General features: G+C 39.0%; 2 protein-coding genes and 1 long non-coding RNA gene across 3 annotated transcripts in view; 1 reads left to right on the forward strand and 2 right to left on the reverse strand.

The window, feature by feature from the left end:
* JADE3 (jade family PHD finger 3) overlaps positions 1 to 8,870 on the reverse strand; it is a 28,337-nt gene extending 19,467 nt beyond the window's left edge. The window contains exons 1-2 of the mRNA XM_072412714.1: positions 8,731 to 8,870; positions 1,225 to 1,284 (exon numbers count right to left, since the gene is read on the reverse strand). Coding sequence (XP_072268815.1) covers positions 1,225 to 1,273 — 49 coding nt within the window. The 5' untranslated portion in view covers positions 1,274 to 1,284; positions 8,731 to 8,870. The remainder of the gene's footprint in view (positions 1 to 1,224; positions 1,285 to 8,730) is intronic.
* Positions 8,871 to 8,974: 104 nt separating this feature from the next.
* LOC140331590 (uncharacterized) lies at positions 8,975 to 19,689 on the forward strand. The gene is made up of 2 exons (XR_011920949.1): positions 8,975 to 9,240; positions 19,290 to 19,689. It is a non-coding gene; the product is annotated as an uncharacterized lncRNA (long non-coding RNA).
* On the reverse strand, positions 11,270 to 27,262 carry RP2 (RP2 activator of ARL3 GTPase). Its single transcript, XM_072412730.1, has 5 exons — positions 26,987 to 27,262; positions 18,264 to 18,929; positions 16,734 to 16,848; positions 15,252 to 15,337; positions 11,270 to 14,062 (listed from the first exon to the last, which is right to left on the reverse strand). Exons 1-5 carry the CDS (start codon positions 27,125 to 27,127, stop codon positions 13,979 to 13,981), a joined length of 1,092 nt encoding a protein of 363 aa, XP_072268831.1. The 5' UTR covers positions 27,128 to 27,262; the 3' UTR covers positions 11,270 to 13,978.
* Between the last annotated feature and the right edge of the window lie 390 nt (positions 27,263 to 27,652).

The following is a 27,652-nucleotide window of genomic DNA, read 5'->3' on the forward strand; positions in this document are numbered from 1 at the left end:
CAATACAGCTTTTTTGTATTGAATTCAATACAAAGTGATTTGAATTTCCTTCCCCGCCTCCCGCCAGCACCGACGCTTGCAAGACGTCACCGGGAAACCCCGGAGATTGTCACTGCACACGCCGGGAGAAGACTGAAGACGTCTCCAAAGGAGCTGCGGGGAAAAGGTAAGTATTTTTTTTTTCAGTTGTAATCTGATTGTCATACAATGTTGTAAAATAACATACAATGTTGTATGACAATCAGATTGCTCTGTAACGCGTGTTCCTATTTTTAGCTAAACGACTGTAGCAAAATTTCTTACCCCGAACCAGGCTCGGGCTAACCGTCCAGGTGGTTAAAAAGCATATACTTTCATAATAGTTTTTATTTTGTACAATTCTTAAAAGGTTTATGTCAGTTTATTTATGGCTTGTTCACACTAATGTGTTAAGGTAACGCACATTACATGCATTGGATTGCTGTGGTAACATATATTGTGAGCGGCACAAGGCACTTCCAGAATACATGTGCGTTGAACAGCAACTAACTGGAGCCTGTCCTTCTCGCAAATTTTTCCTGTGTTTTCAGTCCATCTGATTTTTATTAGGCAGATTTACAACCAGTAACTGAGCAGCAGAAGTGTCAGAAAGAAAAGCTGATATCTGTCACTCTGCTCTCTTCTCATATCAGCATATCCCCCTTCTCCGTGTGGTGTTTCCCAACTTGCTCTTTGCTCTACAGGAAATGCAAGTGGCTGACAAATCACATGAAGCAACAGCTTGCATAAAATAAAAAAAAAAAACAAATCATTATGTTTATTTCTAAAGTAAAGTAAAGTCAGCAAATAAAAGTGCAAAAAAACTACACACATTTGAACGTTGAAGTATTTTTGCATTTTTAAATAATTAGGCTGGGGGTCGCATCCTCTCCCTTCTCTGGTCTAAATGTGTGAGAGACAGACCTTTATACACTTGCTCTGGAGATATCCCAAACTACACCACTACTTTAGTCAAATATTGCATCATTATGAGAAATATACAACCCTATAACTTGGCATTTATAGCTCATAAAATAACACAAAAACCTCCAAACATCCAATTTATTTATTATTGGAAAGGCAAAGTAAACAACAGTCTAGAGAAAGAAAATAACCAAAAAGAACACAGAAAGCAGAGCTTCCACATATGATGAGCAAACATGGCAATGTACATACATCACTTTGCTAAATAGGAGCGGTACTCACTTTCATTGTCCGAGCTGTCGCTGCTGCTGAGGTGCCTATGTCGCTTCATCCTGACGCATCCTATATGCCAGGAAATAAAAAAAAAAAAAAAAAAGATTTATCTGCTGTAAATGGTAATGTATACAACTAGGGCAACAAATACCTACACCCTACAGTATAGGGTTGCAACAAAGATAAACCAATGTTTACCAAAGTTTGTTTTAACAATCTGTTGGTTTCATGACCAAATAGAACAGTTTATCTAGATGGGCATAAAGCGAAGGAACCAAAAAAAACTTTTTCAAAAGGGAGGCAAACAGAAAAGATTAGTGGTTGGACAGCTCTGGGATTTATTTTGCCAGCACTCACTTCTTCAAATATCGGATTTAACTTGAATACTTGATCTTACACTTTAATGGCTAAAAAAAATCATTGTACAAATAGATTTTACCACTGTTCCTCAATTACCCTTTCTGTTTATTACATGTCCACAATGCACAAAGAATTGCCACTCACTGGATGAGACCATCTGGGTCTGTACAGCCATCCAACATGTTAGCACCACTCTGCACCAATCACTTCAATCATAATAATAATCATCCTCAGTAACTGTGTTCTACATTACTATATCAAACATTGTTTTGAATTCATGTTATCAAAAATATATTTCAATATAATCTGTATTTGCTAGAATCTGTTCTTCAAAAAGATTACAGGTACCTAGATCAACCATACAACCAGTGAATGTATTGTGTTCAATCCTTATGTTATGGTTTACAGTCATCATTATCCATTGAAAATATTGCTATTACAGTTTTGTAATACATATCCCCTATGCATCGCTGATTGATCATTCATTGATCATATTCCCATTGGATAAACTTGTACTTGTGTACAACTTAATGTGTATTTAATACTTACATTTTAATAATTAGCTCTGATTTACTGAACAACTTACATGCCTACACCCATTGTAACTAAAACCTGAAAACTGCCAACCACAATAGTAAACTGCAGGACATCAATATCATGTGGAATGTGCTGATGCATGATTTACAAACCAAGAGACACACAGCTTGGACCCAGCAGTGCTGATATTATACACAAAAGCCTACATACTCCCAAACCCCTCTATTACTATTATATCTACTAAACTATACATTTACAGACACTCATGCAGAAATACTTGGAAAGCACAGTGTAACCTAGAGCACCTTCCTATTCATCACCCACACTCAGAGCTACAATTCTGTTACTTGTTGGTAACACAAGGCCATTATCAAGAGACTGTAGCCTTCAGACAAATCACATACAGCAACCACACCAATATATATTGTAAACAGATAATTGGGCAAGGGATTGCCCAGTTATTTGGGGTTAAGAATAGTATTTCTTAGAAAAGCCCTTTTTAATGGTTGACAGCCCTAAGGTGAATGTAGATAAACAATAACATAAAGCAATGCAAAGAAATGAAAGGTGAAAATTGCATTTAGTAGTTAAAAAATGCCTCAATCTCTGGCATGGTAAAGTGCTGTTGTGCCAACACATGATGCACAGGGATGAGATAAGTGACACTGGGGTCACAGGGTTACTTTGTATTGTAAAAGATAACAGTTATCAAAAAAAAACACAAATCTGTTTTGGTGTACTGTGCACATACAGTACATTTTTGGTATGTCTTGGTACCAAGATGAATTACCTCCCACATGCATACATTCACATTAAAGAGCTGACTTAAAGCAACTTACTGAAACGTGCAACAAAATGTACTGCGATGGAACAGCCAGATGTGAAAGGGGATTATAGCTGACAAGTGGCTGTTACAACAGTATCTATTTCAAATGTTAATACATCAAACCCTAAGATTCAAAAGCCACAAATAGCATAAAAAAAGAAAGTATGCCATTGAGGACTGATTTTTGCTTCATTAGTAAAATAAAAACAAGCACCAAATGTCTGCACTGCAGAAGCTATATTATTGTTTAAACAATAAAGAAGATGATCAGCTTTATTAGGTAAAAGTCAAAAGTTAGCATTGCAGAAAATTACTGTACAAATACCCAAGTGAAAGAATGTTCTTATAAGAAAAAATATAATTATGTGGAGCACCGGACCCAGATCTCAATGCTTAATGTGTAACCTTCCAAGGGTTAATCAGGGGAGCCAAAGAACATCATTTATCTAATGGTTTGTGTGTATGGGCAAATGAGTTCGCTTTTGACTAAAGTTCTACTTTTAGGAAAACATGATCAGGAAGGTCATTATAACAGAAAAGGACAAGAGATGTCCCTTCTGCAGTGTTCTCCTCTACCTGCCAAAAAGCTGAGCTGCATATGTGCAACTTTGGTTACCAGGATACCCCGCAATGCCAACTTCCCCTGAGCATGGTGGGCATGAATGGACTTCTGCGTGCGAGTTACATTATCCCAGCAAGGCCAATCAAGATGGGCCAAGATCATCTTTAGGAACTAAAAGAACAAGGAAGATAATGGTGCCCTCAGAGGACAGGGGAGTAATGTGTTTTTGTGCTCAAGTATCCATAAAAAATAGCTTAGATTTGTGTACAATAAAAAAGAAAATAAAAACATGTTTTGTTTTGTTTATTTTTTTTAAATACAAGTTGACCTGTCTTTATTCCTATGTACCAGCAATTTGAAATCTTAAAGTTCATATGATAAAATAAAACTGCTTCTAATGAATACCCACGTTCTCAAAATATTCACACAAAGACAGAATGAAAGTCACAATTTACATATGGTCACAGGATTTCCTGATTTCTAAAAAGAATGACAAAGCAGATGTGCATAATACCTAAAATGTTATATAAAGAACTTGTGTTCAACATTGTCCTGTATTCATAGTACAACTGGGGATGCAGCTCCATATTCCCCAACTAATTAATGGAAGCAGACTGCAGAATCTTTTGTGGCTAAAACTTTAAAATTCCTGACCATCATTAGGCCCCACTTCTTCCTGTTGTACCTAAATTGAGCTTTTTGAAGCCGAGGACTATTTTTTGTCATTCAGACTGTCTTCCCAAAGGAAAACTAATTTCTATAACAACCATGTTTCTCATTTTTTAAATAAATACATAACCTGGAATTATATGGGTACAAAAGAAAAGGAAAAGTCATGTGCGGCAGCAGCCGAACGTCGTTATTTTTCATTACAAATACTTAAATCATCTGCATTTATACCCTTTGGCTGTACAGACATTATTACAAAACTGCCTTAAAAGTATTTAGATATGTAATGCTAAATTCCATTTCAGTAACAGTGTTAGCTTGGGAAATGATTAAAAATATGGGAAGATGAAAGAATCCTAGAAGTATGGGTCAAAAAGTTATGTTATTCCAGAACGTGGAACTACATATCTCCGACTTCTGTTAACCATAGCAATACCCATGTAGAACAAACATTTTGTCAAAAATGTATGTATTCAAAGTTTTAATGATAGCAATATCTTAAAGGTAACCTGTACTAATGGGTATTTGAGGGTGATATTAATCCTTGGATGGTCAGCAGTGTTCTCCCCAGCCCTGTTTAGCTGGAAGCACCACATGGCACTTTCCAGTAACCACCCAGCTGTATTTTTAGATATGATCGTTGTGACATGTGCCTCCGTATTATTTCATCATACACTAAGAACTGGGCAATTTTGTGACAAGTTTCCTGCCATCTCTTCCAGCTAAAATAAAAACAGATTTACAGCCCCAAGTGTGTGTGTTGTTTGTATCCCGGGGCTGCAGCAAGGAACATTTTATCCAGGGAGTAGAAGATGCTACATGATGCCAACAGCATAATATAAAAGGCAACCTATAATCATGTACTTCCCCACACCATCAGTACTATAAACCTATAGTAAGCACCCTACGTCATTTTATATCCAGGCCAAGAGACACAGGCTTTAAGCTAGTGTGCAAATAAAGCAGAACTACCAAGTGCAGACTGGCGGGAAAATGTGTCAAAAATTTTGACAGTTGTGAAAGTGTTTAGGGAAAAAAATTGCTCTCTAAGGAAAACTTTCTCAAACTTTTTACCCCAGAGGAACCCTTAAAAATAATATTAAATATCATGTACATCTGGTGATGAACAAGAGTTCAAAGAAAGCAGGATTTTCAGGGGCTTTTTAAGGTTAAAGTCACATCAAAAACGTTTTATTCAAATACATCAATACATTAAACAATGATAAAAACAAAAGGCATCAAATTGAATAGGGTAGATAGATCTCAATGTCATGGTAAATAAATCTGATAGTAAATACTTATCACCCCACCATTAGGTTTCTATGAAGTAATTTCACAATAGAGGGGGAGTTTCATTCATTTGACGCGTTTTGCAGCAATTTAGATGCTTCTTCAGCAATGGATAACAGAGATCACATCTAAACAACATAAACAGACTGTACTACAAAGTGGAAGATGTAGTTGAGTCTCAGCGACGTACACCACTAATAGGACAGAGACTGGCAGCAAAGGCACATACAAGGACACTATTGGGCTGGAATGGAATAGTGAACCTTGGACATTTTGGGTAATCCACAAAAGGAGTATATATAACCATTAAAGATGTATTCAAGTTTAGACAAGTAACCCTGCACTTGCTGTTCTAGATGAGTCAGAGGAGCACAGCTCAGTTGAAAGTGGTGTCCTCTGCTAACAGTAATTCCACAGGGTTAGTAAGGATAAATGTACCAGAGTACCTGAAATGATCAATGGTATCATAAAACTAGCTACGCGATGTGATGTTGGCCGAGGGACTATACAGGCGTCATCAAAGGGAAGATTGATTAACCACAGCCCAAACAACCCCTGGGGGAACCGCAGGGTTCTAGATAACCCTGGTCAAGAATGGCTGCTCCAAGGAATCACACATACAGACATTATATATAAATATGAACCCACAAAACGACCTATGTCAATATCTATACAATCAGTATCGGTGTGCAGAGTAACACTTAGAAAAACATCAGCATTGTTTTGTGTTGCTGCAATGTTCCTGCATGCATCAGCACCAATAATGCAATTTAACCTCCCAAGCAACAAGCGCGAGTGTGGCTCAGGGTAAAAAAAAAAACAAGCTGAAAGTGGTAATCCCGAGCCACACTCGGGGAAGCTAAAAAAAATAAAGGCTTACCTGGTCTTATCAGCGTCCTCCAGCATCCCGTCATCCTCTGGCCGTGTCCTCTTCGTCGATCTGTCCCCCGGGAGTTCCCGGTGACGTCACTGCATACAGCTGTCGCTAGGGGCACGGCGAGAATTTCAAATAATTTTCAATACAAACTAACTGTATTGAATGCAATTCACTGGATTTATATGTCTAAAAGCAGTACATTGTCTTTTATGAAAATGTATTTTACAGTATAATATATTAGTATAATAAAGTTTGAAACACAAAATCATGTCAAAGTTTATTAAATTTATTTATTTTTTTTATTTAATTCAAACATTTGACATGATTTTGTGTTTCAAACTTTATTATACTAATATAGTGTAAAATACATTTTCATGAAAAACAATGTACCGCTTTTAGACATCCAGACATAAACGAACCGCCCAAGAGTTTAATGGGACCGGCAAAAGTGTTTCAGTACCAGGAAGACTAGGGGAAAACATTGCAAAGCTTTACCACACCTTTATCCTACCTGTACAACAACATTCACTTTTATTGGTGGTTTTCTGACAAGGTAGATAGATGAGAACAGATGGGGCCCCATAAAACTTCAATGGGCCAGTAGAATAGTGCAGAACGTTAACAATCAGTGATTAGTAGAGGTGTGCAGAGTCAAATCTGGCCGGCTCTGTAAATGTATTTGACCCGCGAGAAAATACCAAGTGTCTGCTAGAGCTGGCCTGCCGGTAGACAGCACATGCACCGCTAATACTACAAATTCCAGAATTCTCTGCTGGCGCATCAATCAGGACCCACTGTGGACATTCATTAGCGCCCTGCTACCACTCACATCGGGCCAAACGAAATGGACATTGATAAACTAGCATCCAAGAAGAGATGCCAGGTATCTGGTGTGATCCAGTGTGCATTAGAGTAGATCAGAGTTTAGCAAACTGTGCTTGAATTAAAGTTTTTATTTGTTTAGGTACTTTTCCTTGCTACTCCAAGGCATTGACTTGAACAGTTGAATTTCCATTGAAGAAAACTAACTATTATGCTTTTGCTTGTTCCAGATTCAGTTTAAGCAAAATTTATTTTTTTTCCATAGTTTGTTTCCATATGAAAAGGTTTATCTTTATATCGGATGAGAAGTAAAAACTAGATATTTTTTCAATAAATATCAAGGTTGGTCTGCGACTTTGTCCAAATTTTTCATTTTGGCCCACTGTGTATTTAGTTTGTTTGGTGTAGAGGTTCCCCAGCATCCCAAATTGCTCCAATGAGGGTAGATTGTGAGCTCTTCTGAGGAACAGTTAGGTTAGGTACACACGTGCAATAATTATAGTTTGAAAATGAACGATTATTTTGAACGTTCATATTGTGGACAATTCTGTACAGTTGTAACGATAAGATTATTCAAATATAATCCACCAATAATGTACACATGCTAGATACAATTGTTTGAACGATGCAGGAAGTGACATGTACAAGAGAAAGTGTACTGTAGAACAATCCACGATCACTGAACGATCGTACACATGATAGATAGTGAACGATCGTCCCCCAATCAGATACGCCAGGTCGGAATTCCTCCTTCCACGTTGACCAGTCATAGTGGACTTTTTTTGTTAACCATTATTGGCCGATTGGACGTTAATCGTGTTTCCAACGATAAATATTGCATGTGTGTACGTAGCTATAGGACTATGGCCTCCATAATGCAGTGATAATACAAATACCATAAGCTACTATTACACCAGAATTTGTGGTAGAATCAGTGGTGTGGTACTCATGGCTGCAGTGTGAAATAAAATGACACACAATTCAGCTATATTAATGTGTGGAAAATATTACACTACACACACAGGATAGTGTGAGGTAAATTTTATATACACACTAAGGATAGTGTAAGGTAAAAAATATACACACACAGGTTAGTATGAGAACATAAAATACTACACACAGGATATTGTGAGGTAAATAATATACACACACACACAGGATATAGTGAGGTAAATATTGTGCACACAGGGAGCACTATACACATGATATAAGCGGTGTCAGACATGCAGGCACCGGATATGCTGGGGGGGGGGACACTGCTGTGCCTGACAGGAGCTGCCCGGGGCTGCCTTGGCGCCAAATTTCATATCAGAGCTGTGCGGGGACTCCCGGGGTGTAGGAGTGACACCGCTCCCCTGACATGCCGCACATAGGCGGGTGGGGGGCTCCTGACATAAGGTCACCTTTCTATATAGCTGCCAGCCCCGGTCATTGACTCAGGAAAACAGAAGGAGCAGTGTCCATGTACACACCCAGGACTGTACACACAAAGCATGGCTGGCCGGGGACTGCACGTTCTACACGGATACAAGGAGCAGCCAGGAGGCCTGGAATATTGGGGGGACGTCTCACCTTCTCGGGGACACCTCTGCCTTCAGCCTCGGTGTAGCGCGCCCACTTCAGTGCTTGTGTAGGGCCCTGAACATTGCCGAGCTTGGGTCAGCCTGGCAGCGCTGCCCCGGCTTGGGAATGGGCACCGGCTGCCCGGATCGCGCTGGGGATAGCTCGCCCCAATCTTTCCTCCCTGCTTGCAGCCTCCCAGCAGGCGCACACATCCACACACAAGAAGCCTATTGTATTGACACTGCTCGCTGCCTTCCCACGCTCCTCCTCTTCCACTTCCTCCCTGCTTGCATCCCTTCCTCCCCTCCCTGCTCCTCATCTGGCCGCTCGCTGCATTCCCTCACTCAGCTGCGGCCTGCCTGCACCAGGGATATCGGTGCCTGCATGGGAGCCATGAGGGCGGGCTGCACCTCCGTTGTGTGAGCGGCATGACACGTGTGTGACTCTCTAATACATTGTGCCAGCTGCTTCCTCCTCTCCGCCACTATATCAGCTGCAAGATACTTCTAGGATTGCCAGGTGTGTGCAGAGACAGCATGTATCACTGACATTCCTTACACACCGAGTGCTACAAGTCCCAGCATTCCAGAAACATTGCAAGGAATATAGGACATCACTCTGCAGGGGATCATTCATCTTGGTGAATGAAAATTTACAAGGAAAAATACCCAGTCACATCCATGGAAATAGAAAAAGGCCTTTTGTTTACAAAAAAAGTTTTGGAATCAATAGCATCCAGGTTGTAATTATCACCTTTCATTTACATTATTCTCAAATTAACAAAAATATTCATAGCAACGCATGGAACATTTGCTGGCAGTTAAAGCGGACCTAAACTCAACATTTTCACTTTACATAAAAAGTAGACAACCCTTATATTTAAAGGGAAAATGTTATTTATTTTTTAAAGTGCAAAACCCTTAAAAAAAAAAAATTCCCCGTCACAGATCCCAGGAGGCTCTGGGTGCTCTTTCTGTGCATGCCCTGATCGCAGACAGTTGGAGCATTTTTTCTAATAAGGGAAGGAGATGCTGATCTCACGCAAGCACAGTAAGATCGAATCTTTTTCTTCCCCTTTACAGCAGGCTGCATCACCTGATCTCACCCCTGCGCATTTGTATTGCATTTAAAACAACTGTAATGCAATACAGTGGAATTATTTGTGTAAAAGCAGTGCATTGTCTTTCATGAACATTTATTTTACAGTATAATGGTATGAGTATATATATTTTTTTAATTTATTATTTTGACATGATTTTGTGTTTCAAACTTTATTATACTGCAAAATAAATTTTCATGAAAAACAATGTACCGTTTTTAGACATATAAATCCAGACAGAAATGAACCGCGGGTGGTGTCATTTTTTTGTGTTTGGTTTAGTTCCGCTTTAAGGGCACATTGTAGATCAAGGTGTCTCAACCAGGGTTCCTTCAGAGGTTGGTGGGGGTTTCTTGAGCAATTTGTGCCACTCACCTCAGTTTAATGGATACGGATGATCCTTTTGGACATCTGTAAAAGTGACATTCTTCCCTCTGACCACCACACCAACATAGTGTGAGCTGTGGATATAGTAATTATAGAAAGGGTTCACTGAACTCTTGAAAATGATTTTAAGAGTTACCCCATGTTAAAAATACCATCAGCTAGTGATGTAGGATAATGGGGAGAGCCAATCTCAGTAGTGCACAGCAAAAACAAAGTTGAACTAAAATTCCTGTAGAATACAAGCTATGGATGGACTGCATGAAAGGATAATTGTGTCTTTTACACATATGTTCCATCTAAACATTGTTATCAGAGCCTTCTGTGTTATTTTAACTTTAAGGCAACAAGCCAAAAAGAGCGAGACTGGAAGGGCTTTCACTGTTTTACAAGTGTGCACAACCAGTCTTGTATGCAACAGTAGAATATTCTTCCCAGCTATGCAGTGTGACAGAGGTGCATAAATGTCTAAATATACATCAGGGGTTTACCAAAATTAGATATCATTTGACAAAGCCTGATTTTTGGCTCAAGATTCCCACAAGATCCATAAGTGCAAAGGGAGGTGCAAAGTGTGCCACTGGTTGAGGGTCCCAGATCCTCCTCGGCCAACAGGGACCCCAAAAGTCAGTTCTGCACAGGGGCCACTGTTTGCTACACCCACCACTGCTTCCTTTTTGGTTAGGGACATATTTGTGTACAATGTTTTAGCAAAAATGACTGAACGTGAATGTTGTTGGGGTCTATCAAAGCTGTACACACACCTTTAAAATAAAAAAACTCCAAATATTGATATAACAGACAACAATCAGAATTCTTATTCGGTGCACCAGTGCATGGCTTAGGGCTCTTTTAAAAAGTTTCCTTTGAGGTACTCCCTGAAAATGGTGAACTAAGTGGAAAGTTGTCTAATAGCAAAATTCATATAAGACAATGCTCTGCATTTAAAAAAATGAAAACATCATGCCATAAGAGGAAGATAAGGAATAGACATCGTAATATTCATAATTCCCAGCTATATCCATATTTAAAACAAACATTAAAAATATGCACAAAACAGAAAAGTTTGCTAATTATTTTTATTTTGAATAATTCAGTATCTACAGTCATCCAATCTCTTGGTATAAAAGTATCAATATTCTAACTAAATGTTTAAAAAAAAATGACAATACATTTTAAATACAAATAGTTTTTCTAGACTTTCATGAAAAAAAAAAAAAAAAAAGCACAAAAAAAATCCTTTGGAGAAGTATCCACCATTTTTGTCTTCAGCATGTGGTGGTCCCTAACCATTGCGATCTATGATGCTTGTGGCTGCCTTGTAGCTGTTATGTCTGGACAGAAGAATAAAGTCAAATGTAGCTTCTTATTTTACAATATTACATGAATTGAGATTATGGACGTTTTTTTTTCGTTTTTGTGGTTGTTTATATATCTAAATGGTATATCTGAATGCAGGTACTGCTGTAGAGTAAGTGAGCTTCCATGACCCTCCTCCCCGATTTCTAAAAATGACAGCATTGCAAAATTCAAGCTCATTTGATCAAGGTACCCCTTTGCCCACCATGAAAGACCTGTATGAATGCAGTTTAAGAGCTGACAAACAGACCTTTCATGAGGAGCACACAGAGATTGTTCTGACTTTTGGATTGTCAGGATATGGTTCTAGATCCAAAGTTCTACAGATACAAAAAAGTCCTCACTCTCTACACAAGAACTGGTGAATCCTTTACTGGTTGATGGACAGCACTTCTATCATACATATGTACATACATAAAGTTTAAATTATTTTTCATAATGCCCTACTTCAGACACAAATGAACATTTAATAGTAAGGAATGATCACAGTATAAACAGTACAAGTCAATCTCTGAATGCCGTTAAGAATATCAAAAGGCAGAATGCTATATCTGCATTATTTGGTATGAAATAAACATTAAAAATACAGACTTCACTTATTTCTGAAATTTTTTTATCACTCTAGAAAAAGCTATACGAGATCCTTCTAAATGTAATTGTATTTTATGAAACCTTTATCATTTAACAAAGTGTTCCAGCTAAACTATTAATACAATTACAGTATAATACAAGTCAACATAGTGCAAACTTACTCTCATCACATTGGCTGTTAGTATTAAAGAATTTTAACATTCAGTTGTTATTGGAATATAAACAATCATAAAAGAAAATGGTAAGCAGTACAAAATGAAAGTTATTTTAATGAATGATAATGTGTTCCTAGCTGGTACTCATGAGAAAGTTGGCTGATGTGGATTGAATTTTTTAGTAGAAAACTACGGAATAGTCTTTGATTTAAAGAACAGGATATCATTTCCATGATATCAAGTTATATCCACTTTTTTTTTCATTTTTTTGAGTTGTGCAGGTCGATAAAATATTTTATTTAGTTCCAAGCACTGATCATCTATCTTTGTTGGTGCAGATGTTGGGGCCTGGCTACTGCTTGGAAATTTTGCAGCAATTTTTGTTCTGCAAAAAGAACAAAGAAACAGTTGTACTGAGGAAAGACTGGGAGATACTGTAGACCAAAATTAAATAAATTAGCATTAATGCCATAAAGTGTATATAGGAGTAATGAGTTCTTTTTATGGGTTTTTAGTGTGTTTTGCTGGAAGTTCTCCCTTAAACACAAATTACATGTGTGAACCACAACCACCATAAGGTGATAATAAAATGGAAATCAACTACGAATAGTTCCAGCACATATTAAAAGTGTATTTTATTCTCCAGCACATGGATGATTGCCTTATAATGGCATACCTATTCAAAATGTCAGAGCTCCATTTTTTTTTAAAGTTTTTAATACGGACCTTTAATCCAGTGTTGTCCCCTACAATGTTTGCATTCTGTTAAAACATGCCCTTAGCCAAATAGGTTGAATGATATCTCGCGTTTATTTAATCCAGAAGTCAGATTGTAGATTGAAGGGGGCATCACTGTTGCAACCTTCATTCAGTGTATTGAAGCAGATGACTGACCCCCCATATCACATCACTGTCACTTTCTGAATTAGCAGAGGAATGACCCTGACTGGAGAAAAGGCAAAGAGGAAGAAGACCTAGCAAGTCATATTACTGGTCTGTAGACACCTAAAACGATAACTATTAATAAAAAAATGTAAACACTGTAGGTGGTTTTAAGGTAAGGGGGGAGGCTGGGTCTGTGTTTACTGGGATTTATCATTAAAATAATGATTGATTTTATCATAATAAGGTGAGGGGGTAAAGTACTTGCCATTTGTAAATCCAGTAATCCTGGCATACCATAGCAGCGGGTCACGTCTTGTCTTTTTGTGCCTATTATACTTAAGTTTTTCTTAGTTTGCTCAGCCCAATTTAAATTTGAGTGTCTGTGCCCTCCTGCAGCCTCCTGGGATATAAATATATGCAATTTCCCACAAAGGCAGCATGGTATTTCGGCATCCCAACTCCAAAGAGGCAGGCAGCTGCTGCCCAGCACTCATGACATAAATGAGCCCTTCACCAGGGATCAGTTTAAAATTATATAAACAGAAGAAATGAATCTAGGAAAATCAATGTGGAGGAATCAATCAAATGTAGAGGTAATTTCCCAATAAAAACCATTATCTTACAAACACTGCTTACAAGTGCCACGGTAACAAGATCTCTAAACAGATGCCTGCTTTAAATAAACATAGGCAACAATTATTAAAAAAATATAAAGAGGGTCTCTGCATATCTTCTATGCATAAAAATAGCAATAATCACTGCCACAAACATAAAAAGCGGATTTCTACATTCCCATCTGCATGTCGGCATAGTTGTAAAAGTTATCCACATCTTGTGAGGCGGAGGATTCGCTTTCCGAAACAAACACCTATATAAAAAAATAAAAAAAAAATTAAATTTGAAATGTGATGCATTATAAAAAGAAAGCAGAAAATAATTTTGCTTTAGAAAGATCAACAAGAATACGAGAAATAAAGTTAATATAAACAAGATTGTCAGTTTACTGTGTTTAGGATTCAAACAAGTGCCATGTTTTGTCCCATAAAACACTGCATCTTCCCCTTTTATATACCTTAAAATGGCTGATCTCCTCCACCTTTTGTTAGCCACATCGGGAGTAAATGCACTAACTCCAGTATTGAAGCTGGACCAGCTTCTATACAATGACAGCTCTGGAGTATCCCTGAACAGCTACCACTTTTTTTTTTTTTTTAATTACATTAACTTGTTACAGCCTTTATGATATTCTAATGAATAGGATTAAACCTATCTATATCAAATCCAAAATCAAAACTTCAGTACATGCGGCATCATGCCCCACTGTGTACAGTTTTCTTAACCACATGTTTTTTTTATGGAAATCTGTGGCAAAGTTTCTTACTTGGACATCCTGCCAATTAGAATATTTCCTGTTGTATGCTGACAATGTAAAGCCACTGTCCTCCAACTAGCAACAGTGTTGTCAACCTGTTCTGTGCACGTCTTGTGTTGGCCACTGGGCTGCTAGTTAAGCAGTTAAGCAACCCAACATCAAACTAAAGTAACATGAATGACCAGCCGACAATGCTACTATCGTCCTTCAATAGTAAGTGCAACACATGGCAATAGGACTTTCAGGTAAGGATTAGATTTAATATGATTTTTATCAAGAATAGTGTATGCAGTTAGGCAATGTATTACATACTTAAAAATTGATTTAAGCTAGGTTCACACTTGAGAAGAGGTTGCAACACCTTTACCGGTTCCTTATGTCAGGACCACTGCCTCTCAGGAGACACTACATGGTGGCATCTCCATGAGGCAGCTAACAGTGGAATTAATAGGGAAGACAGTGATTGATACTAGCGCTGCTCACCCCACTGCCAGTTGGTAAATATTACAGATACTGAACCAAAGCTGCTAACAAAGTGCCAGCTGAAGGGAGCCACGCAGGATTCCTCTATCCCATAGTGTGTCTGAACCTACCTAAAGGTTTATATACACAACAATATATCATATATATGGTTTATAAATAAATATAATAAAAGCTATGCCCAGAACGTAATTTTCATACTTACCATGGTGCTACCAAAGATACTGCTAACAACAGACTGGCAGGCCTCTACAGCTCCATCTCCATTAAATTCCAATGCAACAACAGAGCCTAAGTATAGCAACACAGAAATATTATTGATCAAGTGAAATCCAATTTTCCATCATAGGGTAAGATTACATAGCATAAAATACAAAGAATCCCAAGTAATAGGAGTATATAGCATTTCATATATGTAGGAATAAATATTGTCAAAGGAAAAGTTCAAAAAAGTTGAGGAAGGAGGAATAGAACAGGGGGAGGTGGGTGCTGAACAATGGAGCAAAATGAGCCCTTGATCATTTAAGGTCTATACAAATGCTCAATAAAATATTGTATGAATTGTATTCAGGTTACTACTAGTTTCATTCTAACCAGACAGCAGCATCACACACTGGCCTAAAGGGCTCACTTTATGCATCTACTAACTCCGGTGCTGCACACTGACTACTACTAACTCGTTTCTGTAGGCACACTATCAGATAACTGTAGAAAGCATTTTTGCTCAGTTTTATTAATCAGCTGTCTGGGGTAACCTGTGTGTTCAATTTTATTAGCTGTATTGGAATGGCGGGATCCACACCACATGTGTCACGTTTCGCAAACATTAAGTTTGCAATTATTAAAGAATATAAAGAAAGAATTTCTCAAATCTCACAAGGAATCTTGCTGGATTTAAAATAATGCCCAAGGAGAGAGGGGGAGGGAGAGAGAAAAGGAGACAGTGCAGAGAGAGACCCCTTAGATTTGCGGAAGGTTGAAATAAAGCCACAGCACAAAAGGCAAATTGACTTGGTTTATCATTGATACAGTGTTATGGCAACACAGCCCAACACTGCTGGACCCTAACTAAAGTAACCTAAAGGAAACAAGTGCTAAGACATAGAGAAGCTGCCATTTCAGACCACCTTTTGAAAATGGTAGTTTTCTGGCTGATGTTAGTCAAGTATTCAGATCAGGAAAAGAAGTAGGCTGAGTTTATGGTGGATGGGGGTGGGTCACCCATAGATGAAGGTGTTAAATAATAACAAATGTCACATTCGTTAAAATTTTCTGTTCACATATTGTATCATGTGTATAAATGATCCCGCACGACTGAGAGATTACTTTACAACTTTCAAGTTGGCAAGTAATCTGATTGGAAGGGAAAATGTTGCAAATATGTGCACAGACTCTTGGGGCATCTAACCAAACAACTTCCAAAAAATTTTTGGGTTAGTTGGTCAAGGGTTTCTAAACCTTTACATACAAATTGAACATGAGGTCATCAGAGATTTATTAATGTTTAAACGCACCATAAACAAAACACAGTACTGTGCTTCATCCTAAAGTCCAGCTTTGTATATTTTAAAACAAACACACACATGTATTTAATGTTTTTAAATCTACCTTGGAAAAACCAAAGGAAATTCAAGAAAACAAAACTTGACTCGGGGTATGGAAGTTATCACTTGATCAAATGTTTTACCTTTTTCCAATATCGGTATGAATTCTGCGGCCTTGTCTCTAAAGACTCTTCTTGCATCCTCGGGTTTCATTGCAACTTCTTTTGTCTGGATAAGTATTAGGCCTTTGCCAACCATCTGCGAGTGAAATAGTAGAGAATGAATTGTAGGTCATTGAACAGTAAACATATGTAATTATGCAGTTTTGTTGTATCAGGAAATGACCTCAGGATGTAGCCTCACCATATGTAGACCAGTTCTGGATTCCAGCTGTAACAGATTACCCAGTTCAGGGTAAATCGAGTAGTAACAGAAAAATGTTTAGGTTTCATTTTCTCCTTTTAACCAATCTTTAGGAGATAACTGTGATTTTTTCATTTGGGCCTTTAGGGTTCAAGAGAACTACAAAACAATGCAACTAACAGTAGATGTACACAGCTCTTTCTGTACAAAGCAAGTCTGCATGTTTCACAACACACACACTTTTTGTAAAGACTTTAAAAGGTCAGCCACATACAGGTTCCTGGATGGTGGTTTCACTCACATTTACACTCTTGAGCCAACGTTTATGTTACAAATATTGGTGTTTTTCAGCATGTTAAATGATATGCAAGTATTTATGACCTGGGTTCACAGTACACCCACTAACAATGCTAACATTATTTTTTCACTTCTTAGATACAGAACAGACCTTGCTACTGTTGTGTATGCTCCCCTTGTGACTACAAAATTAGTTTTGGAGTCTACCTATTAGGGAAGAGGGTTCATCCCCAGCTTGAATATGATTAATGGCATCGTTGGGCATGAAGACACTTGTTTGGAGCTCTTTTGATTTTGAATGACAATGTTTCTGTATATTGTGTCATGTCAGCAATATATTTCAGTTATGTTGAAAGTCTGTGTGACTACAGTAATGTATTAATGTAAACCATCAACATACCTGTCAGCTTTAGGATTTAGGCCCAATACAGATGCACAATATTAGCTGTTGAAAATTACCTTCAGTGATTGTTTCCAGCAACAGCAGGACAAAGAAGTGCAGGACAAAGTGCTGTTCTATTCTTTTGACAGGGGAGGGGGACAAACAGGAAGTCCCTGCTGCGTCCTCCTGGTTTTTGTGCTAAACCAGTGTTTCTCAACCAGGGTAAGGTGGAACCCAGGGGTTCCTCCAGAGGTTGCTAAGGGTTTCTTGAGCAATGTGTAGTTTGTGACTCTCAGGTCAATTTAACAGATTCCAACTATCTTTTTTGGCTATCCGTAAGGGTGGCAGCCTTCCCATTGGCCAGCAGTTTAAGAGGCATTCTTGTACTGACCATCACACTAATGTGGTGTGAGCTATGTATATAGTAATTATAGCAGAGGTTACTTAAGACCTGAAAGTTATTTCAAGGGGTTCCTCATGTTAAAATGGTCAGGAAACACTGCCCTAAACAATCACAAACATTTAGGTCAAGAGAAAACAAAGTGTTTGGAAAATGTGTCAGCTGGTATTTCCTCTTTTCCATCAACCCAGGGAATTCTAGGTACTTTTTCAGTAAAACTTTTCTCCTTACCTCATCAATCATTTTTCTGGCATTTGCAATGGTGTAGTCTCCTGCAAAGAAAACCACCAAGCAGGACTCGTCGCTCTTTTTCAGACGTTGTCCCCAAGTGACTGGCACTATGCTCCGGTTAACGTCTGTAGAAACGCGTACTGCTTTCAGTTCATCGGAGTCTGGGAGGGGTACATAATCTTGCACTGCACAGTCACTTGGAAGAAGACTCCAGTTTGTTTCTCCTGGCACTGGAGTGAAGTCATGGATGTTGCTCCACGTGTTGTTAAAGATGCTCAACCCAGCATCCTTAAACTGTGATGCTAGCTCTGGGTAATAGAACTGGAAACATCCAAATTTCATTCCAGTGGAGGATTCTATGATTGGCTGTGTGGTGCAGGATAAAAATATATCCATTCTCCTGCAGTCTCTAGTGCGAAACTGCTGGCAGGTCACAATGCATTTGCAATCTTTACAGTCGCGAAAGAACACACTGCCTTTTACAGGCCCTAAGAAGATGCGGCAATTTGTGCAGTCATCAATGTTGATTGTAGCGGAATGATCAAATATATAGATGTTGCAGTTTTCGCAATCCTGTATTACAAATTGTTGGCCAGCGACTTTATCTGGCAGCCGTCCTATCGTCTGGTCCTTTAAGCCATTAAACATGTAGTCCTTCAAGTCTACCTGTGATGGAAGTTAAAAACATGAACATCAGTACAATGTTAAAAGTATTGGAAACATTCATGAAATAATATGTGCTTGCTCAAAATATATAGAGGGAACAGTAGAAACATTTAAATTCAAATACTCTAATGAAATATATGCAAAACTATTGTTGTAGCTTCCAAAGGATTTATATTTATTTGTATCGTTATAAGAACAGCCCTGTCTGGCACGCCAGGAGCCCCGACTGCTCTTTGCTGCAGTTAAAGCAGACTTAAATTTGGGAGCACAAAACCTTCTAGGATACTCATGTCATGCATCCCAGTAAGCTTCTGGCTTTTTTTCCTATATTAGGATTGTTTTTTTTTTTCCCTATATTAGGAAAAGAAAATGCCGATCTCACACATATGTGCCACCACCCATTTTCAGCAGGCTATGTTACCCAATCTCCCTCCTGCACAGTGCATGTTTTGAGTGACATAGCCAGAAAAAGAAAAAAGACGAAGGAAGCTCCAGGACAGCATTGGATTACAGGATGGTGAAGGATCCAAACAAGGACAGCGCCAGGGGAATCTTCAGTTCTGCGTTTTGTTTTTTTTGTTCAGTTCCACTTGAAGTAACACTTACAGGTCATGTCCCTCCCCTAGGCTGTGACTGAACAGTAAAAGGAGAAGCAGCACACAGATGATGCATCTTTCAGATGATCTCTCTCCTCTTGTAAGAGACCAATAAAAAGCCAAACTCAAGTATTTGCACTGCTTGAATTAGCTCTGTAAATGTGTTTCTAAGTGTCTGGAGTTTTATTTTGTGTATTACCATAGAGAAATATAGATTTTTTTTAAAATTCAATAAAAAAAAAAAATCACATTTAGAATATTCATTATGCTCCAGTTTATGGCGAGTATATGCCACCTACAAAAACACTTATTTCAGTTTGGTCAGTTACAACAGTTTATATGAATATTATTTTATAAAAGTATTCTTATATTCCATGCTCCCATTCAGCAGAAAAAGGCAACGTTGAAAAGTTTGTAATCTTGAGGTTTAGACACAAGAAAGCGGCTATTGAGCAAGCTTGGCAGCCGATCTTTCTATATAGACTCTGGGTAAAGCTATGGGGGCTCTGTAACAGCAAGTCTGTGTTTTGGGCTCAGGTTTAGCTGCTCTGATTTACTTTCACAAAGACAACATTCACCATCTCAGAGTTGTGACTAGACCCACTGCATTCCTCCATACCCGAAGATTATTTAAACATTAGTGGACTATATAAAACACCAGGCAATGGCAACTTCATAGGTTCTAGATATACATCAGCCTTTAATGTATAACTTCCAAGGCCCTTTGTACATGTTTAACACAAACATGTTATAGAGCAATAGAGGGGTAATCACACGCTGAGCGTAAAAGATGATCTGCACAAAGTGGGGTAAGGCAAAATAAGGCCACACACATCCCTATTTTGCAAGCAAAATAATCAAGTCAGCCTAGGGATATTTTTTCCATGCAGGAGTTAGTAAGAAAAATATAGCACACACCTTCAACTAACTACAGTAAATTTAAAGTCAAAACAATTTACTTAGTTAAGAGTAGGAAATGGGCAACCCCATTCCAAATTTTTTTTTCTTTTTCTGTCTGTGTAACAATAAAGTGTACCTAAACTCAGAAATCTCACTTAACATAAAAGAGTTAAGTAAAAAATTAAAAAAAAAAAAAAATGCAGCACCGCCCCCTAATTCTCGATCCCCTAGGAGGTCGAGAATGAATGTGAGCGCAAAGCCTCCCAGGATACCTACGTCAGGCATCCCAGGAGGCTATAGGATGCTCCTTCTGCACATGCCTGAGCATCTCCACCATGCGCAGGAGCCTTTTCGTGGGAAAAAAAAAATTTGCCAATTTCACGCATTTTTTTTTCCAACCTACATCACCCGATCTTGTGACTTAGGAAGAAGAACCTGGAAGAAGACACAAGGATGGTGGCGCCCAGCGTGCGGACGGGTGCCGGGACGACGCAGGACCCGATGGAAGGGAACTCCGAATGGATCAGACTGCCCTGCGGGATTGAAGGAAGTGGATTTTTTTTTGTTTTAGTTCCTCTTTAAATGTCTTCTCACAGCACGAAGTAGGAGAAAACCTCACTAATCTAAGGGAAATATCCTTTAAACTGATTTTGCATGAAGCAGCTATCAGGCAGCCACCCGACCCCTACATTTCTAGCAGCAGCAAGCACTTGACCATAGCTAGCATGTCCAATGGGCAAGCACTTTAATTATTTCAGTGGGTAAGCATTTGCCCCAAGGGCAAACTGGGGGTTAATAAGCTTTTGCCTTTAGGGAAAGCTAAGGTTAGGGGCAAGGTGTCAGCCTAATTTAAATTCAGGTTTCCTCAGTCCTCGCAAGAACAGCCATCCTCACCCCTTGCTTCATTAACAACTGTAAAATTTTGGATTTTGTTTTACTTCTAGTTCACTAGACACTATGGTCAGCAGATGAAAAAGTGAAGTAAGTGCCCTTAGGTACGAAAGAATGGAAATAAAAACCTTTGACAAAGGTTTCAAAATAAAAATTATTTGAAGCCCAAACTTTTTTTTTCTCAAATTTTTTGAGGAAAAGGGGAAGATTCTAAATAGGGATATTTCCCATTACATCCTGTGCTGTTGGCTGAACAGGAAGTGCAAGGGTATCTTTTTCAATGGAAATCCTGTTAGCCAGCTGTCACAGTAACAAGAGTACCCCTCGGTTCCTGTTCTGTTGTCAACTTAACATTTTGTATTTATCCTGACTTTCATTTTCAGTAACATTAGTTATCACGACAATTTGAGAAAGAAACACAATTATCAATAAAACCTGATATGGGTTCTAACTCTTAACCACTCTATCCAAATCGGTGTCAAACTTTAAGCATAGTTCCCTTTTCCCATGACAAAATTTAAATGACTTGTCATTTCCTTTTAAACTTACAAATTCCAGTGTTACTGTAATGTTGTAATTTACTTATAATATGTGACGTTGCAACATCTCTGGGTGATGGCTGGCAAATTCACAGTACAACAGTGACAAATGTAATATGGACAGTCCCATATCTGTGTTTGTATGTTTTATTAGCCATAGGATGGTGACAGAGTCTTGTTAAAGCACAAAGTTGAAGAATAAAAAGAGGCATGCCAAAGCTTGACTTTCTGGGCAGAAGTCAGAATGTTTCAGCACAATCAGGGATTTCCTTTTGAACTTTTACACATTACAAGCAGCACACTCACAGACAGGGCATTTTATGTCTATATAACTGATGATAATTTAATGTATTCTATGGACAGAGCTGAAACAAAACCAACCCGCAAACCTGCCTAAGCAGATATTATCATCCAGAATGTTAAAGCATTTAGAACACCTCCAACCCTGCACATACAATGCTCAGACAAGCAGTCCTACATGGGATGTGGATGGTACCCAACTAACTTCACAGTCCCAACATTTTAAAAATCTGTACAGGCATTTCAGGGAGCTTCTGTTGTGATGTGCATCAGCTAGGAATATTGAGTCTATGTCTTGGCACTGTAATAAAGCTCTTTAATCCAGCTGCAGGTTTAGATATTTTTTTCCTAACACAGGTGTATTCTACAGACCTTAAATAAAGAAGTCCACCTCCTCAAAAAGCCAAGCTCCTGCTGTAGAATTCCAGCGTTGGTTTATATACAACTATATCATCCAATTGGAAGTCTCCAAACATGAAAAGGGTACAGCAAAAGCAAGGGCATATATTTTCACCTTCTTATGTATCTACTAATCATTTTAACATGAAATGCTCACTGATATTACCTCTGCTTATGAATTATTTCATCATATGCTCTGTTTTAATTGGCCAGGTTGATATTATTTCAAACCCTTATCTTTCCTTTCCTACCTGCCAAGTCCCTGACCTGGAACAAACATGCAGATGCTTGTCCTGGGTGAGATACAAAGTAATGAAGTAGGATTTTGTATGGAAGCCCTGGTGATTGCAACTTTAGAAACAGGTCAGCAAAGAGCTGTCAATATTTCTACCCTCATAGGTTCCTCTTAAATTGGACAAAACCCACACATGCAGATGCCTATAAAGCTGTAGCATGAGAAAGTCTGTAGGGGGTGACATTCTGGTGCATGCCAGGCAACTGGTATACAGATTGTGCAGGATGTCAGGGGTGGGTCCTGGATGGTAGATACATTCCCCAATGCTTTAGGTCTCTGAAAGGGGATAATTTACTGCAAAAGGAGTCAGAGTTTGGTTTTGCAACATGCGGTTACCATTTGTTAAATTATTACAGGGTCTGGATAGGAGAGAAGGATCTCGGTGGGCCCAGGGTTTCAGACTGACCTGACAGGTGTACGGGGCTGTCAGTTAGTGGGTCAGTCTGAGAATAGGAAGTGAAGCTGATGCCAGAAGGACTGAGCAGCTCCATTCTGTTTTAGAGTAAAGACTCTGAAGCAGCCACACTTGTTATTTGTGAGCGCCAGGTCCCCTCCCGGTGAAGCTGCTTGGGCGGCAGGACTTGATTTAATGAACATCTGGAACGTATTTCTGAAGTAAGCCTTTTTTTTTACTGGACTCAGCTGTTTTGTGTTGCATTATACTGAAGTGAATTTATTATGAAGACTGAACCATAATAAATAGACGTTGCAAACATCCTACAGTGTCCTGCGATATGCTATTTCCCCCATAACTTCACAAGATGATGGAGCAAGGAGTGGTGAATGCCAAGCTTAAATACACTTGCAAATATTGTACAAGGTCTTTTTTTGCTTTACAATCAAAGCTCACAAGATTTTCTCTCCTATGCCACATGTGGGCAGGCATAATGCTGGGTAAATGGGGGCCTGAGTAAAAATGCAATGCGGTTTGAGAGGTAAGGAGCAAAGTTGGACAGGGTGGGTTAAACAAGTGGTACCATCACAGTGCAATTCAAAGGTTATCTAGATTGGGTGCGCTATAAATGTTTCCAAAATGAATGTTTAATTCCGCCTAAAGGTGTATCTTTTTTTCTTCAATGACTTGGAGTTGCAATTACGCCTATTAGGAGTGACCAGTCAAGCACTGCCCATAAATGCTATGATATATACAATATATATACAGAAAAACAGGCTTGTGTCCATGACGGGGAAGTGAGTAGTACACGTTTCCTAAGCAACTCTTTCATCATATGACTACAAGTCATCACAAATTAAATAAACCAGACTTTTGCTTTTCATAAAAGGTAGAAGAGATCCTTTACACTGTGCAGTTACTTAACACTCACAGTGTTCAAGCCAGAATATTTTTTAAGCTGCGTGGTAAGAAATTTTAGGTGGGTGGCAACCCCTGTATTGTGTCCCAACTTTTCAGTTACCGCCCAAAAACAGACGGGTGGTCACCGAAAAGTGCTGGGTGGTGCGCCTGGATCAAAGGGGCTGGGGAGAACACTGACTCATTAATCCATTTATACAACAACTATTCAAAGAAGGTCCATGGATAGTATCAGTTTAATATCTTCTGTTGATCTTTCAAAAACAATTTTTGTAGCTTTCATTTGATTATTCATATATAGTTTCTAAACCCTTATTAAGTTTTAACAGAAAAATATTTTTTAGTTGAGGTCTGCTGGACCCCATAACTGTTTTTTAGGATGAAAGCATCTAAAATACTGTATTTTTCTGTGTTCTAGGACCACCACTACTTTATCAGGGTTATAAGGTTTCGAATATAGAGAAGAAAGAACAGCAATATATTAATAGTTCCTGAACTGTTCACATTCCTACTCGGCATTAACTGATGTATTAAGCTAGGGCTTTACTGAACATCTAGGGTACCAGTCGCCCATTCAAACCTTCAGTCAGATGCTGAATAATGTCATTTTGTGTTGACTGGCAGAGTCCACATTCCATGTACATTCATCTGCTCTATTTTATAGCACAGGCACCCAAAACCTGCATCAAACCCCCAGCATATACATAACAATAATTCATTCTCAAATATATACTTAAAACATACTTCCTTCTAACACATCATAGCACATAAAGCCCCGTCATTTGATTTCACATTGCTACATTTACAGTTCTGCTTTTCATTAGATTGTTCCTCCCAGGATACTGAAGTGAATATTTACTAATGACTTTAAATGTCACTAGTCATATCCTGTTAAAGTGTTGCAAACAGCAATATTTGTGGAAATAACATCACCGGGAAAAAAATGACATTTCATTTGAATAATTAGTGTTGTTTGGGGGTATTATTGGGAGATTAAGCAAAGCCTGCAATCAGACACACAAAACTAAGAGAAAATGAAAACACAAAATAACACTGAATGGAACCATAAACCCATCTTCAATTTAAATAACCCCCATATGTAGTTTAAAAGCCATGAATCAGTCGGAAGCCTTAATGAAGGGAGTACGCCCCAAAAGTGAGATGCACCCCATCATCAACATTAATATGAGACTCACTGCCTGAAATCATATGTATTTACCCCAAGTGAAGATACAAGTGTGTAACAGCTCTAAGGCCGATGTCACATCGGCCACTTTAACACATTGTATCCAACCGTGCCTGGAATTACTCCTTCGCTTGCCCCAATTACTGCCAAATCCTCCTCACCAGCGACTTATTGTAGGATTGGCTACCGAGAATAATTCCATAGAGACTGGCAAGCAGTCCTTTTAATGATCCTGAATCTCACAACAACTCATCAGTTTCAAGATCACCAAGAGACTCCTTGTCAGTGTGAGATAACCCGTGTGACATGGCCTACAGAGAGAATATCTGGATGAGGACGTATGACAAAGCTTTTTATATAAATATTCTTAGGGAGTAACTGTGTGGCCAAACACAGCGGACATATATTTCATTATTATCACTTAAAGCTTACCTAAACTCACAATTTTCACATTACATAAAAGGGCAGACAACCCTTTAAGTAAAAATTCTGTCTTTTTTTTAAGTGCAAAACCCTTTTAAAAAAATAAATAAATAAAAAAGGTGCAGCACCGCCCCCTAATTCTTTATCACCTAGGCGGTCGAGAATGAATTGGAGCGCAAAGCCTCCCGGGATACCTACGTCAGGCATCCCAGGAGGCTCTAGGGCACTCCTCCTTGAGATGCTCGGGCATGCGCAGAGGAAGCCTTTTTGCGCAGAAAGAAAAATTTTCCTTTCTCACACATGCCCAGTGAGATCGTCAAATATTTTTTTTTCATCCTACGTCACCTGATCTCGCGCCTGGGTTGGGTGATGTAGGAAGAACAGGAAGAGACCCCCGAAGCTATCAGACTGGCCTGCGGGATTGAAGGCAAGTTTTTTTTATTTTTGCTGTTTTGGGTTTAGTTCCTCTTTAAGTGCAGTAGGGGAATTATTATTATAGCACCAACATATTATGCAGCGCTGTACAAAGTCCATAGTCATGTCACTAGCAGTCCCTCAAAGGGGCTCACAATCTAATGTCCCTACCATAGTCATATCTTTTACACAGTCTAAGGTCAATTTTGGGGGGAAGCCAATTAACCTAACTGCGTGTTTTTGGAGTGTGGGAGGAAACTGAAGTACCCAGAGGAAACACCCCCGCAAACACGGTGAAAACCTGCAAACTCCATGCAGATAGTGTCCTGGTCAGGATTCAAACCTGGGACCCAGCACTGCAAAAGCCAGAATGCTGACCCATAGTTAAGAGGAATGGGAATAGTTAAAAATCTCTGCCAATTTTCCTTCTCTTCATTGGGGAGATTTCCCTCCACTTCCTGACTTATAGGCACAACAGGAAGTGATGAAAAAAATAAAACGTGCAATAGAAGAGTTTCCCTGTATTTCTGGTCAGCAGGGCAAACAATGGAATCTAATGAAGAGATTTGGTAATCTATAGAAGTGACAATGCTATAATAATAATCCCAGCACAGGATACACTGGAAGGAAAATGAGGTAATGTTGTACTTTGTGTCTTCTTGGTGTGGAGTGATAGGGACACACCTAGGTCTCTATGAAGATGAATGGAGGATTTAGTTGGTATGACACACAGGAAGATGTGATTGTACAGATCTATGTGTGGCCCCATACTGACAACTACAACACAAATCACAGCAATCACCTTCTCCCTCTTGTCCCAGCTGTACTGCTTGCTCTCCTGCCCGTCTTGCTGCTGCTGCTGCTGCTGCTGTTGTTGCTCCGCGGGTTGGGAGTCTTTGGCACTGCCCTTCCTCTTCGCCTTCTTAGAGAACGCACAGCCCATGTCTAAGCTGCAGGATGCTGGCAGTAGCTGGAAGGCTCACACAGAGATCGAGTAACCCCGGGCTGCAGCGTCCGACTAGTCCTAGGACCAGACACACAACACGCACGCGCAGCTCGCCCTCGCTAGAGTAGCTGAATGGTCACGTGACAATGCCTGTGCAGCTGCCCAGCAACAGAACTGTTTGGTGACGCCACCAGAGGCTGTGCGCGTCCATAATTAGCCCCACCTCTACTTCCTGTTTCTGCCATTTTTTTTCAAATTGTATAGCTTTATTAGTATGCGCAACATTTTCAAAGTATACATTCTAAACACATAAAACTGTAAAAATATGCAGCTTAAAAATCCTTAGATATAGTGGCTGCATTATTTTTATTTTCTAGACATCTTTCCCTTTATTTCCTACAGTGACCTTGTGAGTAACACACTTGCTCATAGTACAGCATTCTCACCCTAAGGAGGAAGTGTGCAGGACTAAAGAACACATCCCTTTCTTATTTTTAATCCACATCTCATTTTCCTTTTTTA

Source organism: Pyxicephalus adspersus, chromosome 1 (assembly GCF_032062135.1).
Source record: "Pyxicephalus adspersus chromosome 1, UCB_Pads_2.0, whole genome shotgun sequence".
Classification (NCBI taxonomy): domain Eukaryota; kingdom Metazoa; phylum Chordata; class Amphibia; order Anura; family Pyxicephalidae; genus Pyxicephalus; species Pyxicephalus adspersus.